Source organism: Meriones unguiculatus, chromosome 16, assembly GCF_030254825.1.
Source record: "Meriones unguiculatus strain TT.TT164.6M chromosome 16, Bangor_MerUng_6.1, whole genome shotgun sequence".
In the NCBI taxonomy this organism is placed as follows: domain Eukaryota; kingdom Metazoa; phylum Chordata; class Mammalia; order Rodentia; family Muridae; genus Meriones; species Meriones unguiculatus.
The window spans coordinates 1055112-1073197 of record NC_083363.1 but is presented as its reverse complement, the minus strand read 5'-3'; the positions used below and the strand labels follow the sequence as shown (position 1 = coordinate 1073197).

General features: G+C 57.7%; 2 protein-coding genes across 4 annotated transcripts; one reads left to right on the top strand and one right to left on the bottom strand.

Moving 5' to 3' along the window:
- Window positions 1–575: 575 nt before the first annotated feature.
- On the bottom strand, window positions 576–5298 carry Prr3 (proline rich 3). 3 transcript variants are annotated; one of them, XM_021651363.2, is made up of 4 exons: window positions 4889–5298; window positions 4237–4299; window positions 2203–2493; window positions 576–1760 (listed from the first exon to the last, which is right to left on the bottom strand). In XM_021651363.2, exons 1-4 carry the CDS (start codon window positions 5145–5147, stop codon window positions 1654–1656), a joined length of 720 nt encoding a protein of 239 aa, XP_021507038.1. In that variant the 5' UTR covers window positions 5148–5298; the 3' UTR covers window positions 576–1653. The 3 variants fall into 3 exon arrangements, with proteins under 3 accessions (XP_021507038.1, XP_060225008.1, XP_021507037.1); XM_060369025.1 differs by lacking the exon at window positions 4889–5298 and adding an exon at window positions 4569–4719; XM_021651362.2 differs by lacking the exon at window positions 4237–4299.
- Window positions 5299–5484: 186 nt separating this feature from the next.
- Gnl1 (G protein nucleolar 1 (putative)) lies at window positions 5485–14691 on the top strand. Its single transcript, XM_021651321.2, has 12 exons — window positions 5485–5953; window positions 6303–6468; window positions 6717–6853; window positions 6995–7146; window positions 7240–7311; window positions 8357–8564; window positions 8681–8776; window positions 9045–9239; window positions 13388–13566; window positions 13642–13804; window positions 13967–14107; window positions 14338–14691. Exons 1-12 carry the CDS (start codon window positions 5881–5883, stop codon window positions 14574–14576), a joined length of 1821 nt encoding a protein of 606 aa, XP_021506996.1. The 5' UTR covers window positions 5485–5880; the 3' UTR covers window positions 14577–14691.
- Window positions 14692–18086: the final 3395 nt, after the last annotated feature.

Sequence of the window (18086 nt, the reverse complement as noted above, 5' to 3'; positions counted from 1 at the left end):
AGCATCACACTCACACCTATGGCACCGCCGAAGCTTACCTGTGTCATTCTGGGGGCAGGAGACATGACTCAGTGGTTAGGAGCAACTATTTGTCTCGTAGAGGACCCATGTTCAACTCCCAGCACCCACATGGTGGCTCACAACTATCTGTATCCCTAGTCCCAGGGATTCTATGTCCTGTTCTGACCTCCATGGGCAGCAGGCACACATGGTGCAGACATACAGGGAGACAAATACTCCTAAGTAAGTCTGACACCATCACTGACATAGTTCATGTGAACTTTGATTTGATTCAAGGGAAAAATACCACAGAATAAATCTTAAGTGAGCAACTCTTCTGATTTTGCTTTCAAACCAAAAAGATCCTAACACACCTAAGACCTCCCATTGCTGAGACTCCCCCTGCCCACTCTTCCTGCGCAGCCTGCAACTCTTTGCCACTACCTGCTCTGCTCCGCCTGCCCCCACCCTTTACAGAAACTTTGCTGCTAGCTCTGCTGAACCAAGAGAATGAACAGACTCCCTAGCAGCGCCAGCGGCACCGGCAGACATGACTGAACACAGAAACGAGAAAATACGCTTTCCACCGTGTTTATTACTAATATAAAAAAAGTTACAAAGAAAAAGAATCATTCTCAGCACTCCATCAGCTCTCCTCTTGCCCATACACCTCTGACCCACTTCTTCAGGTCCTGTTCAAAACCCAACATGTGCACTGTCGTTTTCACAGAAAACAACCCGTGCCAGGATGTAAGGAAGAGGGTCCAAGAGATGACAGTACTTTTCAGGTTCTACCCAGACAGGCAAAGGCCATCGAAGTCACAGAATTCAAATCAAAGGGCTGGTGGCCTCACAATGACAGGGCAGGCGGGAGCTGGGGGACCTGCCTGAGGCCTCACAAGACACCACTGGGTGAGACTCACAATAACTGACACCAGGAGGGAGGGTGTAACAGGGAGGCCGTCTCACATCCTCCCGAGCTGGGAGGCAGGTGAAGTCCAGAGGGCACCAAGAGCCTCGCATGATTCAACAGAAAAATTTACTCTAGTGCTGGGAAGTCACAGAAATGCCACAGACTCCGAGAAAGGCTACACATGGAGGCACACTTTCACAAAGCACAGTGACCACAGCCTTAGCGCTGGGGCTCATGCTACCGACAGACACTAGGGCGCCAGAAGCAGGGGGAGGCTGTTGAGGGAGCAAGTCTGTACCAGTCACTCAGATGTGACCCGGAGGCCAGATGACAGCCTGGTGCATTTCCTGGCGGCTGCAAACACTGGGGTTTCATATGGAAGGACTTAAAATCGGCAGCTGGAGGACAGGCGTCTGTGCCAGGGTTCTCAGGCGCACTCGGGCACAGATGGACAGACGCACAACAGCACCAAAGGTTTCCTGTTCAGCGGCCGTTTGGCAGAGGGGAAGATTCAGGAGGCAGTGGGAGCAGGACGGGGTCCGAGGTCTACAGCCTGGACCACAGGACGGCGGGCAGCTCACCAGCGGAGATCACATTCTGGACCCAGATGGGGGAGGTGATGAATGGGGTGTCACTGAAGGTGATGAAGGGCCTTCAAGTAGGTATGATGGGGCCACAGAGAGCGCACGGCCACTAGGTCGGAGGGCTCCTTCCAGCCTGGGGGGTGGGGAGGCACAGTCTCACAGAGGGGGCCCATTGACACCCGGATGGTAGAAGGCACAATGATCTTCATAGCGACAGTGGCCTTTTTTAGAAAAGTGTCGGCAGACAGGGCGGTCGGACTTGTCTGTGAATAAGTGAAAACACCAGCTTAAAATCTAGTAAGAGCTGGGCACGGTGGCTCACGTCTGTGACCCTAGCATTAAGAAGGCTGAGAGAAGACTGCCACAGTTTGAGGTCAACTTGTCCACCCGCCCCAATCAAAAACAACTCTTCCTCCCCTAATCCCCCAAGAAGATCCTAAGAAAGAAAACGTAATGGAATGCAAAAAAAGCTAAGGTTACAAGTACTTTGGAAAGAGTCTTTGTGAGGGAAAAAGAGTGTTCAGGGCTTCTCGTACCTCCTAAGGCAGCTAAGAGGCTGAGCTAAGAGGCTGTGGCTGAGTGGTAGAGGACCCTTAACCCGGGTAAGACTCTGCACAACTCTCAGTGTTCAGACAGAACCCAAAGGAGAAGACTCCAGGCATGCTGGCACAAAGGCCACAGCAAAGGATGACACGGTGGCCTTACCTTCCATCACCTGGGGGCCGTCCTTAGGTGGACAGGTGTTCTTGACAAGAGACCAGCTCTTGGGCCTTCGTGGATTTCTTGGCTCTTTGTGAAAGCTTTCCCTAAAGGGACCCCCATGGCCTGGCCCAGGAAAAGGAGGTTCAGTATTGAGACCCCACCAAGCACGACCATATGGGCTAGACCTAGGACCAAGGCCTCCCCGCATGCGGCCTCTGCCTTGGGGAGGAGGCGGGAGACTGAGCAGTGGTGGAATCATTGGTCCCCTTGCTCCTGGAGGACCCCTGTGAAAAGCTGGAGAGAAAGACAAAGGGTGACCGCTGAGCAGCTTCACCGAGACAAAAGCCCTCTAATTACTGCGGCAAAGCATTCCGACACACTACACTGCACAAATCAACTGCCTCATCCTCAGCTGTGTTCCCTTCACCCAGGCAGAGACAAGCTTTCATAGTGGTTGTAAGCCCCTTGCTGGGAATTGAACCTAGGGCCTGTGTATGCCAGGCAACTACCCTTATCACTGAGCTAAATCCCCAGCCCCCCAAAGCCATCCATCTATGTATCTTTCTTCTCCCAGAAGGGAGCCACTATCCTGACTTAAAAAAAAAAAAAAAAAAAAAAGACTATGTATACAATGTTCTGCCTGCATGTGTGCCTGCACAACAGAAGTGGGTACCAGACCCCATTAGAGATGACTGTAAGCCACCTTGTGTGTTCTGGGAATTGAACTCAGGACCTCAGAGGAGCAGCCAGTGCTTCTAACCTCTGAGCCATCTCTCCGGCCCCACTGTGCTGACTTGTAACATGGCAGATTGTGAATCTCTGCCTGGTTTTGAATTCTGCTTCTTTCATTAATTGTGAGACTCTTCAGGTCGTCTGGACCGGAAGCTAAGTGACATGTGTGCTCCGATGACAGCATGTGGACATTCACTGTGTGGCTACAATAAAAATGCTATCAACATTTCTACATGTATGACAAACTCTGTTCAGGTGGCATGTGGCCGAGGAATTGCTCAGGAAGTACAGTACACTCAAGTTTGACCTTATTGACGTTTCAAAGTGGTGTATCGATTAGTCACCTCAACAGTGGTTCTACACCTTTGGAACACTGGAAGGGCCAGCTTTTCTCACTTGGTTGTTTTGTTGTGTGTGAGAAACAAACTTTTAAAAGAAGACTCGCTTCACATGTGATTGCCTACATGTATGCTCGTGTGCCACATGTGAGTCTGGTGTCCCCGTGGAACTAGACTTGTGTGCATAGTGTACGTGACAGCAGCCACAGCGCTCTTAACCACTTGCCATTCTCGTTAGCTCCAAGAAACACATTTTAAAGAACACTGCATCTTCTTTGTGCTTGTGTTGGCCGCATATGTGACAGAGGACAATCTGTGGAATTGGATCTTCTACTACTCGGGGCCCAAGGATTAAAGTCAGATTGTCTCTTCCTGAAAAGCACCAAGAGTTATCTTGTCAGCCCGACTCACCTCAACGATTTCTAAGCATATGGTTCAATACTATAAGCTCACATGCTGTGAAACAGACTCCTAGTCTGTTTACTCTACTGTAAACTAAGACCAAACAGAATCCTTTGAACAAGCCCTTTCCTTAATTTCCAACAGTCAGTGTGTGTGCTTCTGTCTCCCCCTCTCTATGTTACGTGAATGTTGACAGGGTCTCACTGAACTCACTGATTCAGCTGCACGTGCTATCCAGCAAACCCTAGAGCCCTCCTACCTCTGCCTCATCATCTCCGTGCTGTGCCCAAGTTTTTTACACGGTTGCTAAGATACAAAATCAGCTCCTCGTGCTTTTGAAGCAAGTACTTTTATCAACTGGACCACCTCCCCAGCATCCCTCCTCCTCCTTTTTAATTTTATTTTTTAGAGACAGTGTTTGCTGTGGCCAGGTTGACACTGAACTCCTAGCTTTCCTGCTAACCTTACGCCTGGTCTGTGTGTTGTCTACAGACTCTTAGCTACGCTAAGACCTTGAAACAAACTTACTTTTTACAAGAACGTTTATTTTGCAGTTTCTCCTCACCTGACTTGGGATCACCAGGCCTTCCATTAGCCATGGGGGGTGGGCCCAGAAGGCTGGGTGGTCCTAAGAGCAGACGTGAAAATACGGTCATCATAACGGTGCAATGAACAGACTACCTCCTTGTCTCGCGTGGTGTTTAACTCTCACTTTTCAACCAGTAAAGTCAGATCTATCCACTCAGCAGTGCCGCAAGCGCTCACCCCGTCCATCTGCCCGTCCCTCTGCAGAGTTGTTTCAGAGTCCATCAGACGGTAACAGAGGGCTCTAACAGCTCTTTCCTCAGTGCTGCATCCACCACATGCCCAGCGATTCCACGAACCCCAATCCCTCACCTTAACTGTTGGCCCATCATAGAAGCTGCAATATCGCTGCTGCCCCTCTCTCCCGCCATTCTGCCGCAGCGAAAGCCAGATGTTCAGCCGCCACCTCCCCCGCCTTCTCCAAGAAAGGGTTAGGAGCCAGACTGAGGCCAAGGGTTCAAGCAAGTGAACCCCCCACCCAAGCTTGCAGCAGCAGGCCCCCTCCCACCACCACGTCCCACCCCACCTCCACGCGTGCGCCCTTTCTCCTTCCGTCGGAGCCTCCTCCCCCGCACTTCGCCCTCGCCTGGCCCCTGGCCCGCTGACAGGCGTGTGCGCGCCCTGCCCCTCACCAACGGGCCTCTCGTCCTCCTCGTCTCCGGGCTCGCTCCGCTCTGACAGTGCGGGATGCCGTGGCGGATACTGCTGCTGCTGCTGCTGCTGCTGCTGCTGCTGCTGCTGCTGCTGCTGCTGACTCGGCTTCCTTCGCTTCGGCATCGCGGCTGCGGCAATGGCAGCAGTAGGATTTGGAGGGCAGTGAGGAAGGGGCACGCTGGCCTTGCTTCCGCTTCCGGGTGGGCCGCGGGCCCAGCGACCGAGGCCTCTCGCCATGCCACTTCCGGGAGGCTGTGGCTCCGCGCCTCCCCGTGCCGCGCGTGGCGGGACGCTGCTCCCCCCGTGCTTGCGCAGGGCTCTTCCCCACGCGGCGAAGCACCACCGCGTTACCGCGAGGCGCTGTGGGGCTCCGCGCCTCGGGCCGCCCGCGAGAGGCCCGTCGCGTCCTGAGGTCGCCACATCCGGTCCGCCCCGTTACCGTGGCAACAGCCGCAGCCACAACTCGGCGCTCTCTTGACCTCTCTCCAAAAGTCCTTGTCCCGCTCCCGTCGCGTCCTCGCCCGCGCGGCCTGTGGGCCCCCGTCTCAGCATCCGCCCCGCCGGCCCGGGGCGCCGCCGCGCGGCCCAGGCTCCCTCGCTGGGCGCCATCCCCCGGGGCGGCCGCCGCGCGGCGAGGCGGGTCCTCGGCCCGTCGCCCGCCCCCGTCGGGTGAGTGGCAGCGCCCGGGGGCGCCGGGCGGCGACGGCCCGCGTCCCCCCTCCCGCGAGCGCCGCTTGGTAGCGCCCGTGACGGAGTCCGCCCGGGCCTCCCACGCGCGCCCGCCGCGCCTCCCGCAGCCGCGGGCGCTCACGTGCGGCTCGCGGCCCGGCCGCCGCGCTCCCCGCCGCCCGCCGCTGACGTCACCGCGGCCCCGCCTCCCCAGGGCCCCGGGCCGCCGGCGGGGGCCGCCCGGGGGAGTCAGTTGCGGCGGCGGGGAGCGCGGCGGAGGGCTGGCCGGGGCGCCGGGGCCATGCCGAGGAAGAAGCCCTTCAGCGTGAAGCAGAAGAAGAAGCAGCTGCAGGACAAGCGGGAGCGGAAGCGAGGTCAGGGAGGGGGCGGGGCCGCCGCGCCGCTCCGGGGCCGGGCTGAGGGCCGCCGCACCGCGGGCCGGCGGGGGCGGGGGGCTCTCGCGGTCCCGCGTGGGCCGCCACGGTGGGGGTTCCCCGCAGCGGCGGGGCGGGCGGAGGCTGGGGGAGGGGAGAGCCTGCTGCTCCCACCCGGGCGCCGTGACGACCCCCGGGCCCACCCGGGAGGGAGCTGGGGCGCGCGGTTGGGAGGATGCAGCCCCTGGAGAAGTTGGGGCGGCCGAAGAGCAGCTTGTCCTACCGGCTCGGGGGCCTTAGGTGCCCCCGAGAACCGGCCTGCACCGGCGTCACCGGCCCCTCCCCTCAGGGCTTCAAGATGGGATTCGCTCCAGTTCCAACAGCCGCAGCGGGAGCCGGGAGCGGCGGGAGGAGCAGACGGACACCTCGGATGGGGAATCCGCGACCCATCACATCCGCAGGCTCAACCAGCAACCTTCCCAGGGGCTGGGGCCCAGAGGCTACGACCCCAACCGGTGAGCAGAGGAGAAGGGCAAGGACGCCGGCCGCGGGGAGAGCTTCCGATGGAGGCTTGCGAGTGCTCTTAGTGAGGCCGGCAGCCACGTTGTTGCTCTGGGGGATGGGCCGAAGCCCTGCCCTCCGGAGGGGCTGTCAAGAGTTTGTTTAGAGGAGACCCGAGCAGCCTCCGGAGAGAGGAGGCTCTGCTGAGCTGCCTGCTCGGGACAGAGTGTGGTCGCTAGACGTGTGGTCCCTCTTCCCACAGATACCGGCTGCATTTTGAACGGGACAGTCGGGAGGAGGTAGAGAGGAGAAAGAGAGCGGCCAGGGAGCAAGTCCTGCAGCCGGTCAGTGCTGAAGTGCTGGAACTGGATATCCGGGAAGTCTATCAGCCTGGCTCGGGTGAGTGAGAGCAGCCTGGTATTTACCAGCAGCTTGGGGAAGGAGCTGGATGAGAGGAGAGGAAGGGTCCAACAAAAAAACAAAAACAAAACAAAAAAAACAGTCTTTATTGCTCGTGGGGACTTTTTTCTCATTGCCCAGTCCTGGACTTTCCCCGCCGGCCGCCTTGGAGCTATGAGATGTCTAAGGAACAGCTGATGAGCCAGGAGGAGCGGAGCTTCCAGGAGTACCTCGGGAAGATACATGGGGCCTACGCTTCGGAGAAACTCAGCTACTTCGAGCACAATCTGGAGGTGACAGTGGAGGTGGCAACATTGTGGGACTGGAAGGGGTCCCAGCTCAGGCAGGAGGAGGACTCTAAGGTGGTTTCTCTCTGATCTTTTCAGACGTGGAGGCAGCTGTGGCGGGTGCTAGAGATGGCTGACATCGTCTTGCTGGTTACTGACATCCGACATCCGGTGAGCGCTGCAAAGGCTCCACAGGTCGGGGAGGATCTGGTGGGGCCGTCCAAGGGCAGGGATTGGACGACGGGGATCTTCTTAAGGGTGTGCGTGAAATGCGGTGTGTTTGCCGTGCTTGCCATTCTAGAGTGTGTGCTTGGAATTGTCCCGAGGTCAACCTTGGATGCACTCCTCAGGCCAAGCCACTGTGTTTGTGGGATAGGATCTCTTACGAGCCCCACAAAGCTCCAGGGATCCTCTTGTTCTCCTTCCCTGGTGCTGGGGTGTGGCGGCTTCTTTCCTGTCTTCCTTCCTAAAGTCTTCAGTCAGAAACTTCTTTTCTTTTGTTTTGCTCTGCTGAGAGTGAACCCTGGGCCTCGCATGTGCTAGGCCTGAGCTTTCACTGACCTGCACCCCCAGCCTGAGGAACTCAGTCTTGTATTCATCTTTTGTCACAGCCTGCCACTCCCTTGTTGGCCAGCTCTGTTTCCCAGAGCTAGACCAGAGGAGAGCCCCGGGGTAGAGCTCCAGGCGGTCCCAGCCGGAATGCCAGAGGAGTGGGCAAGGCTGTGGACCCCGATCTCCTGACTGCCACCCCACTTGCCTCCCACTGCAGAAAGGGAGGTCTGTGGGGACACTGAGGTGACAGAGCCTGCATGAATGCAGACATTACAGTTACAGGGTGCGTGTGTGTCCGTGTGCTCCGTTACACGCACATACGACGCTCACAGTCATCCACCTTTAGCACACGTGTACGCATGTCACGTGCACGTACTTTCAGTTATGGGCAACCCCTGCCCCTCATCACCTCCGTGTGCTAGCGGTGGTCATATTTTCCGTTCATTTCTTCCTCCTCGCGACCTGCAGGGGCTCCCTGAGGCCTGCCCAGGTTGCCACTAACCCCCGATTAGCCCTCCTCGTTCGGTGTTGCTGGTGTTACTGTGTTCACCCCAGAGGCCCCTTCAACCAGGGCCTTACGTGTTTTCACTGCCTGGTGGTGGAGCTGGGGCCAGCGGACTCAGGGCTCACATTTCATCCTGTGCTCTGACCAATTGTGTCCCAGGTTGTGAACTTCCCCCCAGCACTTTACGAGTATGTGACTGGAGAGCTCGGGCTGGCGCTGGTGCTGGTGCTGAACAAGGTGGACCTGGCCCCGCCCCCGCTCGTGGTGGCCTGGAAGCATTACTTTCAGCACCAGTACCCTGAGCTGCACATTGTCCTCTTCACTTCTTTTCCTCGGGACACCCGAGCTCCACAGGAGCCTGCCAGTGGTGAGTGGGCTGTATGGAGGCAGTGGTGGGCGAGAAGAGGGCACAGGCCAGAGGGCAGAGGCACCTGCTGGCCTGAGGGTGAGAGATAAGGCGCATTTTTCTTCCTCTCACCTTAGTCTTGAAGAAGAATCGAAGACGGGGCAGAGGATGGACTCGGGCCCTGGGGCCGGAGCAGCTGCTGAGAGCCTGCGAAGCCATCACTGTGGGGAAAGGTGCGTCGCCCTGGGAGGGGCTTGCATGTACTGTCCCTCTGTTGGGCTCCCTTGGGGAAGGTATAGAATAAGGATCAACCTTGTGGTGGAAGGAGAGAGGCAGGAGTGGGTAGGGCCTCTGTGGCTTGATGTCCTGGAACTTATCCGTGACTCCAGAGTGGGGTTCAGTGAAGGCTGGGGTACACATTGGCATGCTGATGGCAACTGCAGTGTGTTATCCACAGTGGCCTGTGGGTGAGGGAAGCCCTATTCTTTTTCTTCTTCACAGTGGACTTGAGCAGCTGGCGGGAGAAGATTGCTAGGGATGTGGCCGGGGCCTCCTGGGGTAATGGCTCTGCTGAGGAGGAAGAAGAGGAGGATGGGCCAGCAGTCCTGGTAGAGCAGCAGACTGACTCGGCTATGGAGCCCACAGGCCCCTCTAGGGAGCGCTACAAGGATGGGGTGGTGACCATCGGCTGTGTAGGTGAGCTTAGTGGCCTGCCACACTGGCCCTTATGGGGGAGCAGAGAAGGGCGCCTCCTGCAGTGCAGCCAAGTCTGTCTTCTCAGCTGTGTCTACACAAGCACGTCCTTAAGCTGTGGCAGTGAGGGTGTGGGTGAGGGTGAGGGGGTGAGGTAAGGGTAAGGTGAGGTGTGGGTGAGGGTAAGGGGGTAGAGGTGAGGGTATAGGGGTGAGGGTGTGGGGGTGAGGTGAGGGTGTGGGGGTGAGGTGAGGGAGTGGGGGTGAGGTGAGGGTGTGGGGGTGAGGATGTGGGTGAGGGTATAGGGATGAGGGTGGGAGGTGAGGGGGTGGGGGGGTGATAAGGGTGTGGAGGTGAGGGGTGAGGTGTAGGGGTGAGGGTGTGAGGTGAGGATGTGGGGATGGGGGTGTGAGGGTGTGGTGGGGGTGGGGTGGAGGTGTGGTGAGGGGTGCCTGTGGAGAGCCTCACAGTTCCTGGCTTGGCAGTGCCTGGCAGTGCTCACACACTGCTCTGAGTGACCGGTAGATACTCGATATTTCAGTTGTGGATGATGGCTCCTAATACAGGGATTCTTGAGTCGCAGCAAGGATCCGCTTCCTCTAGGGGGGGAGCGCGTTTCAGTGTGGTCATGGAGTGTGTGCTTGAGCACTGATACTAGCTGGACGTGGTGGCGACACCTTTAGTCCCAGCACATGGAGGCAGAGGCTGCTGATGGATCTCTGAGTTCAAGGCCAGAATGGTCCACATAGTCCCAGCCAGGAAGGAATCACAGTGAGACTCAGAAAGGAAGAACTTTGTTCAGCCCTCATAGCGGCAGCTTCCAGCCTGTGGGTCATCACCCTTAAGTGGAGCGACCCTTTCATAGGGTCACACATCAGACAGCATTACAGTTCATAACAGCAGCAGAATTAGGAGTAAGAGTAGCAATGAAGATAATTCTGTGGCCGGGTTGCCGCATTGTGAGCTGAGAACCCCTGCAGGAAGGGGCAAAGGGTGTGTGATGAAGGCCCAAGCTTCTTGCTGTGGGAAGAGACCTTGGTAGTTTAATGTCTTAGATATTTGTGGGGTTTCATTTTGTTGTATGTTGGTGTTTTGCCTGCATGTGTGTCCGGGCACCACTTGTGTGCCTGATGCCTGCAGGGGCCAGAAGAGGGCACTGGAGCCCCGAGGTGAGGGCTGCAGACTGTTGCAGGCTGCTGCATGGTGCTGGGAATAGAGGGGCAGTGAGTTCTCCACCCCGAGACTTCCCTGCAGCCCTGCAGTTTGGATTTTAGCTTTAGTTTCATTAGAAGCTGGGAGGGAATGTCAGGGTCTGGTTCACTTTGAACCTTGTTCTTCCTACTGGGTGGAGTCGGTGGTGGGCGAGGGCCACAAAGGGAAGACAGAGCCCCTGAGGGTGAGCGGGAGCTGCTGGGAGGAGCCAGGGTGCTGCTTGGCTGTCTCTCCAGAATTTGGGAGAAGGCAGGAGCATTAGGAGAGTTTGAGGCCAGCCTGGACTGTGTGTGAATTTCAGGCCAGCTTGGGCTGCAAGCAGTCTGTAAAGAGAAAACCAACCCCCATCCCCACCCTGAGAGTTGATTAGAGGGAGGAGATAGAGGTGTGGAGGTTGTGAGACTGCCATGACGTGAAGATGGGAGAAAATGACAGAGACAGCAGGAGATGGAGAGCTTTTTGTTTAAAACCTGATCAGCCGGGACTCCTGAGCTGGAGAAACTGGGAGAGGAGCGGGATTGGAGGGCTGGAGAGTGGAGAGGAATGAGAACTAAAGGCTGGCATTAGCTTTCCAAGTGGAGAGGCTGAGTAGCTGTGGGTTAGGGGGTTGGAGCTGTGTAGTGGGGATTTCAGCATCCAGAGCCACTGAGAAGCATACAGAGTGTTAGTGCCGTGGGGTGGGAGGACAGAGGTGAAGAGAAAGCTGAGGACTGAGGCAGAGCAAAGGAGAGCAGAGAAATGGCCAAGGAAGGGTGTACAAATCTCATGTCTGTGAAGCAGGCTGGCCACTGCTGGGAGCCGGAGGAAGAGAGGGCTCACCCCAGAGCCAAGAGAAAGTGCGTCCTGTGCTTTGCTTCAGCTGGATGGAGTGCAGGGCCTGCAGGGCAGGAGGGACAGCTCACCTCCGTGGGTGAGGCTCTGTGTGAGCAGGCGGCCAGATGCAGGAGAGGAGGGTGCTGTACTCAGGTGTACTGGGGTCGCCAGCACTGGGGTGTGTTTTCGTTTGTGTCCAAATGTCCAGTCGAAAGGTGAACTTAGGAACTGGTGACAGACAGAGTTGAGTGTTGAGGGTTGTGGTTGTGTTGTTGTGTGTGGAGGTTTTTATTGTTCTTTAAATAGGGGTCTCACTGTGCAGTTTAGGCAGGCCTCCGACTCTCAGCTATCCTGCCTCTGGCTCTGAAGCGCTGGGATTACAGCTGGGTGCCATCACAATGGGCTAGGATTGTACTCTGAGGGGGGCAAAGAGGTATGCTAGTCAGAGGGGAGCTGCCTGTGTCCCCTCTGCCCGCTGGTGCATCTTCTCCAGGGGCGGTGTGGGCACACTTGCATGCCACTGGGCTGGGCTTTTGTAGGTGACAGATGTGGGAAGCCAGGACAGGACTTGGAGGTTGGTGTCCAGGACTTGCCAGTGGGCTGGATGCTGGACATTGAGGTGGACGGGAAGAAAAGCAGGACGTATTGATTGTCGCGCAGAGTCAAGCTTACTCTTCTGCTGCTGGAGAGGCAGCAGGACCGAGGCGGCCTGTTCGAGGAAAATGTTTATAGTTTCAGACAGTGAATCGATCGTAGGGCCCAGGAGCGTGGCAGCAGGCAGGCGTGGCACTGGGCAGCAGCCGACAGCCGACAGGGGTAGCGAGGGGTGGGAAAGATGATGGGCAGACACCCAGACATGAGAGACAGACACACACTGGCTCTAGTGTGGGATTTTGAATCTTCAAAGTCCATCCCAGTAACATACCTCCTCCAACAAGACCATACCTTCCAGTGCTCTTAACTTGTGGGTCGTGACCCCTTTGGGGGTTGCGTGTCCTGTATCCCGCATGTCAGAATCTAATGATTCACAGCACTAGCAAAATTACAGTTAGGAAGCAGCGAAAATACAGTTTTATGGTTAGAGTCACCACAACATGAGGCACTGTATGAAAGGGCCGCAGTGTGGGGAAGGCTGAGAAGCCCTAGTCCTTTCCAGACAGCTCAGCTGGCGAGGGGCAGGCATTCCAGCAGGGGAGCCTGTGGGGAAGGCTGAGAAGCCCTAGTCCTTTCCAGACAGCTCAGCTGGCGAGGGGCAGGCATTCCAGCAGGGGAGCCTGTGGGGAAGGCTGAGAAGCCCTAGTCCTTTCCAGACAGCTCAGCTGGCGAGGGGCAGGCATTCCAGCAGGGGAGCCTGTGGGGAAGGCTGAGAAGCCCTAGTCCTTTCCAGACAGCTCAGCTGGCGAGGGGCAGGCATTCCAGCAGGGGAGCCTGTGGGGAAGGCTGAGAAGCCCTAGTCCTTTCCAGACAGCTCAGCTGGCGAGGGGCAGGCATTCCAGCAGGGGAGCCTGTGGGGAAGGCTGAGAAGCCCTAGTCCTTTCCAGACAGCTCAGCTGGCGAGGGGCAGGCATTCCAGCAGGGGAGCCTGTGGGGAAGGCTGAGAAGCCCTAGTCCTTTCCAGACAGCTCAGCTGGCGAGGGGCAGGCATTCCAGCAGGGGATCAGCCCCACAGTGTTAGGTGCTGGCGTCCGGTGACTGGAATGAAGAGCTAAGGGAGGCTGAAGGACGGACGCGGGTCAGGCCAGGTGCAGATGTGAGGCAGAAAGAAGTCTGCTCTGCCTGCATATAGGCTTGGGCAGCTGATACAGAGAAGAATGAATGTGGTTCAGTATCTGAGGGCCAGAGGGGGAAGAGGAGGCCTGATGATCCTGCACTCAGGCGGAAAAGGAGGTATGACCATGGAGGGGTATGAGGCAGCAGGTGTCACTGTCGCTAACTCCTGTCCTGTGAGGGCGGGAGGCCCTGTCCTGTAAAGTGAGGGACAGAGGCCAAGGACTGGCCTGGGCTGTGGCTGGGGGCCAGAGCTCGCCTGGTTTGTTGGCTGTGGCACATCTTTACTTGCGCTGTCCTTCTCGGCCCCTCTGGCCCCAGGGAGCGCTTTCCCACAGCCCCTTGCCTTGCCTTCCTAGGTTTCCCCAACGTGGGGAAGTCCTCGCTGATCAACGGGCTGGTGGGCCGGAAGGTGGTGAGCGTCTCCAGGACGCCAGGCCATACCCGGTACTTTCAGACCTACTTTCTCACTCCCTCTGTGAAGCTCTGTGACTGTCCGGGCCTTATCTTCCCCTCTCTGCTGCCCAGGCAGCTGCAGGTATGTGGTGGAGGGCCGGAGCGCGGGGCAGGAGAGCGGGTGGACTGAGGAAGGTGCTGAGTGCTGTTTCCACAGGTTCTGGCTGGAATCTACCCCATCGCCCAGATCCAGGAGCCCTACACTTCCGTGGGCTACCTGGCCTCCCGAATCCCCGTGCAGGCCCTGCTGCACCTGCGCCACCCGGAGGCCGTGGACCCTTCAGCCGAGCACCCCTGGTGTGCCTGGGACATCTGCGAAGGTGGGCTTCCCGGCGGCGCGGCTGCTGACTCCTCCCTTCTCTGCTTTGCCAAGGCAGACTCGGGCTGGACCTTGGGGAGCGCCGGGAGGGCTGTGGGTGTGGGGCTGGCAGGGCTGCGACCTGGTTCATGGCCTCCCTTACTGTTACTGTTTCTCCCTTTAGCTTGGGCAGAAAAACGTGGCTACAAGACAGCCAAGGCAGCTCGAAACGACGTGTACAGAGCGGCCAACAGCCTCCTTCGCCTGGCAGTGGATGGCCGCCTCAGCCTGTGTTTCCACCCGCCAGGTTACAGCGAACAGAGAGGTGAGAGCCCACACGTTCTCTTCAGCCCCACTGTGGTCAAGCCTAAGGGGTGGACCTCAAGGCCAGCAGAGTCACTCTGGGCAGTTGTGCAAGTCTGGGTGGGTCTTCAGCAAGGTGGCTGTGCGGCTCTGCAGTGGCCGGTGGAGTGAGGCTGCATGCCAGCGCTTGAGGGGCATCTCTGTCTGTCCCTGTGTCTGGCTCCTTTGCTCACTCACTTCCTTGTCCCTCAGGCACCTGGGAGTCTCATGCGGAGACCACAGAGCTGGTGGTGTTGCAGGGAAGGGTGGGGCCAGCAGGTGATGAGGATGATGAAGAGGAAGAGCTGAGCAGCTCCTGTGAGGAGGAAGGGGAGGAGGACCGGGATGCTGATGAGGAGGGAGAAGGAGAGGAGGACACTCCAACGTCAGGCCCTGGGTCCTGCCTGGCTGCCCGGAACCCATATGCCCTGCTGGGCGAGGACGAATGCTGAGCCCCCGCCGAGCCCCGCCCGGCGCCATCCTCCCTTTGTCGCTTTGCTTTTGGACTGAGCTGGACGTGTCTTCCCTCTGCCGCCCTGATTGTGAATAAAGATTGTCTGCTTTGTAGCCCCTTCCCCAGGTGGCCTGCGGTGAGAGCGGCTGACAGCCTCGGGAGGCTGTTGCCTTTCCTCGCCATTCTTTTTGGGAAGCAGAGCTCAGGCCTGGTGCCCGCTCTGCACAGGATCCCCATGGGCAGAGGACGTGTAAGACGGCCTCCCCTGGAACTAGCCCCCCTCTGCTGCATTTGAGCAGTGTCCAGCGTCCCCTGTTGCCTGGCCTTGGTTATTCCTGGGCTTTCTGGGTGCTGGAGCCACAAGAGGTGTCGCCACGGGAGGTTTTTATAGGAATTTTCCAAGTTCAGCAAACGATTATCAAGTCTGCGTCCAGGCCTGTGCTAAGTACAAAACCAACCCTTTCTGTGAAGCAGGAGCCAGGACCGGCTGTGACCAGACCTCACGGAGCGCTGACTTTTGGCTTAAGATGGGTGTGTGAGGCTCCAGGTCCTGGAGACTCAACGCAGTATTATTCTGGAATTTGTTGATACTGAAATGTAGCAATGACAAAGCTTGTGAAGAATTAGTGACGTGTGTGCGGGTGGAGACCTAATCAGCTGCCAGCAGACCACGTTCAGTGTCGGCTTACATGAAGAGCCTGGGGGCTCACTGTGCCAGTCCACCAGAACCAGCTTCAGCCCATTGGCTCTGGTTTGGGGGTGGAGCTCCGGTGTTCAGGGCCTGAGCCAGCAGCTCTCTGGGGGCTGCGGCCATCATCACGAGTTGCCTGTATGTGTTGAGCTGAGACCCGAGGCTGAATTCTTGGCTAAAAAGGAAGGGGAGGCCATGGTGTCTGGGTGGAGTGGTAGCATGGCCCACAGGGCTAGGTTCCTCTGTAGAGGTCAGCCGCTCCTCCAGCGCCAGCGCTGGCCTGACGACCAAGGAGAAAGTAACCTCATGGAGAGCCTGAGGCCTCTGGCCAAGCATTCCTAGAAACTTCACTGTGTATGGCTGCCGCCAGACCCTGAGCCCTGGAGCCTGCACTGCTACACAGAGAACTACAGCCTGTGACTCACAGGAAGGTCACCCAGAATGTACTGGAAAGGAGGAAAAGCGCCAGACCAGAAAGGCAGTCACGACAGTCAGGATTGGCCTGGGCCTGCCCCTTGCTGCTTCTGTTCACTCATGGCGCAGTAGACATCTGACATCGGGAGCTGGAGGGATGGAGCTGGAGGCCCTACAGGAGCCAGGATATTTTGTAAAGACTGGATCTCACCGTGTGGTCCTGGACTTGCTGTGTAGACCAGGCTGTCTTTGAACTCGCGTTGGTCTGGAGGGAACTCAAAGGCAATGCAGTCCCAGACTGGTGTGGGATATACGTCCGCAGTCACTGTCAGTGGCTTGCTCAAATTACAGGAAAATAAGACCAGGCAAAGAGCCACCCTAGCGACAAGCAGGTCAGAGGGGAGGGAAGTCATGCCCTAGTCAGTGCTTGAGGCGGGAGAAGCTGAGAGGAGGGACATGGCAAATCTGTTCATTTCCCTCCCGTGCGCAGACTCCCCGAACCCTCCTCACTGTATCTTGCTTGCCTGTCCATGGTGGGTCCCTGGCTGTGGTGGCCTGGGGCTCTGGCGTGCAGCCAGCCAGCCCAGCAGAGTCTCTTCGTGCAAGGGCTTTGTTTAGACAGCTCTGGTTCTGAAGCAGGGAGCTGTGGGAGGTGAGGAGTCCGGAGGTCAGTACCCAGCCTCAGCCAGGGTGCAGTGGACAATAGCTGACACTGACCCGCCAGAGGTGGTGGGACAGGTGATATTTTCAGTCAAGTGTCTAACTGGAGTGGACACAGGGCAGCGGCGGCTGCAAACAACATGGCTGTCCACCTGTATTGTTCAGCTGTGGCCACCAGGCTGAGCAGTGGACCCCAGGGAGGAATTTACCCACTGAACATTGGTGGGGTACTTAGTGCCTGTCAGTCTAACTGGTGAGAAGGCTGAGGACAGCCCCGTAGGCGCTCATGGTTTATTGAGCGATGGAAGCAATAAAGCGGATAGTTTCTACAAGTGTGGGAAGAGCTGGGAGGAGAGTGGTGGACCCCGTGGGCTCCCAAGCAGGACGTGTGGGGCTCGACCGGAGGCTGGCTGTGTGGGGCAGGATAAACCTCTGGCTGGTTAAGATGGCTGGCCAGTGAACCCCAGGAATCTTGCTGTCTCTGAGGTGCGTGCTGCTGCCCCGGCTGGCTTTCTGAGTGCTGGTGGCTGGACTCAGTTCCTAGGGCTTGAGAGCCTAGGCTGTGGCTCTGGGAGCCGCATCCTGGTCCTGGAAGGCCGCCTCAGGGGCTGTGGGGCTACAGAACGCCAACAGGGCAGCCAGGCTCCACAAGTCACTCTAACCAGCCTGGAGGGTCAGAGAGAGGGTCACCCTGAGGCTGAACTGAGCACTGGGAAGAGGGCATCAGGAAGTGTGTTCTAGCGGAGGGGCCATGAAGAAAGTGGGAACTTACAGAAGACAAGGTGGTGGGGGGGGGAGACAGGAAAAGCCAGCCTGTGCCTCGGTGCTGAAGGTCAAGGTCCTGACAAGGTTGGAAGCTTACCACCTGTCAGGCTGGGTGCTGAGTGCGAGGGTGGCCCGGAAGGTAGGGGAGGTCTCCAGCCACTTTGAAGACTCTTTACTCTGTGGAGCCAGGTGAGGTAGGGTACACCTCTAGTCCCAGCGCTCAGGAGGCAGAAACAGGTCATCCTGTGAGTTCCAGGACAGCCGTGGCTACACAGAGAGACCCTGTCTGGAAAACAAAGCAAGAACTAAGACATGGAGCCAGGCACAGTGGGGGACACCCTTAATTCCAGCATTTGGAAGGCAGAGGCAGTTCCAGTCCAGCTGGAGCCTTCAGTGAGAGGCCAACACCAAAACAGACCAAAACAACCCTGTGAATAGATGGCTGAGGAGTAGTTGCCTGTAGACTGCTGAGGTGGCAGTTTGGACACTGATTTGGAAGGGAAGAGAGCCGAGGGTTCTGTAGCCATCCTGGGGCGCCACTGAACCGGAACCAGTGGAAAGAAGGCATTTGTGAGTGTACTTGGGAGACGATGCACAGGCTGTTGGCTCATTCGGCTGTGTCTGTGTGGGGTGGGTGTTCGGCTGTGTGTGTGTGTTTTCTGCTGTGTGTGCCTGTGTTCGACTGTGTCTGTGCAGGTTTGTTGGGTTGGGGGTGGGGTGGAGAGTAACTGAAGACACGGGGTGTTCAGAGTGCAGCTCGGGGAAGATGTGCCAGGGACGCTGGGCGCCATCAGCACAGGGGTGGGAGGACAGGAGCAGGTCACCCACAGCAGTGCAAGCCAGGAACCCGGCTAGGAGAGCGTGGAGACCTGCAGATGCTTTGTGTTCGGTCTTGGGGAAAGGAGCCAGTGAGAGACGACCGGGAACGCTGAGGGGAGGAAGGAGAGAGCCCTGAGGAAGGCGCAGAAGGGAGTGCGC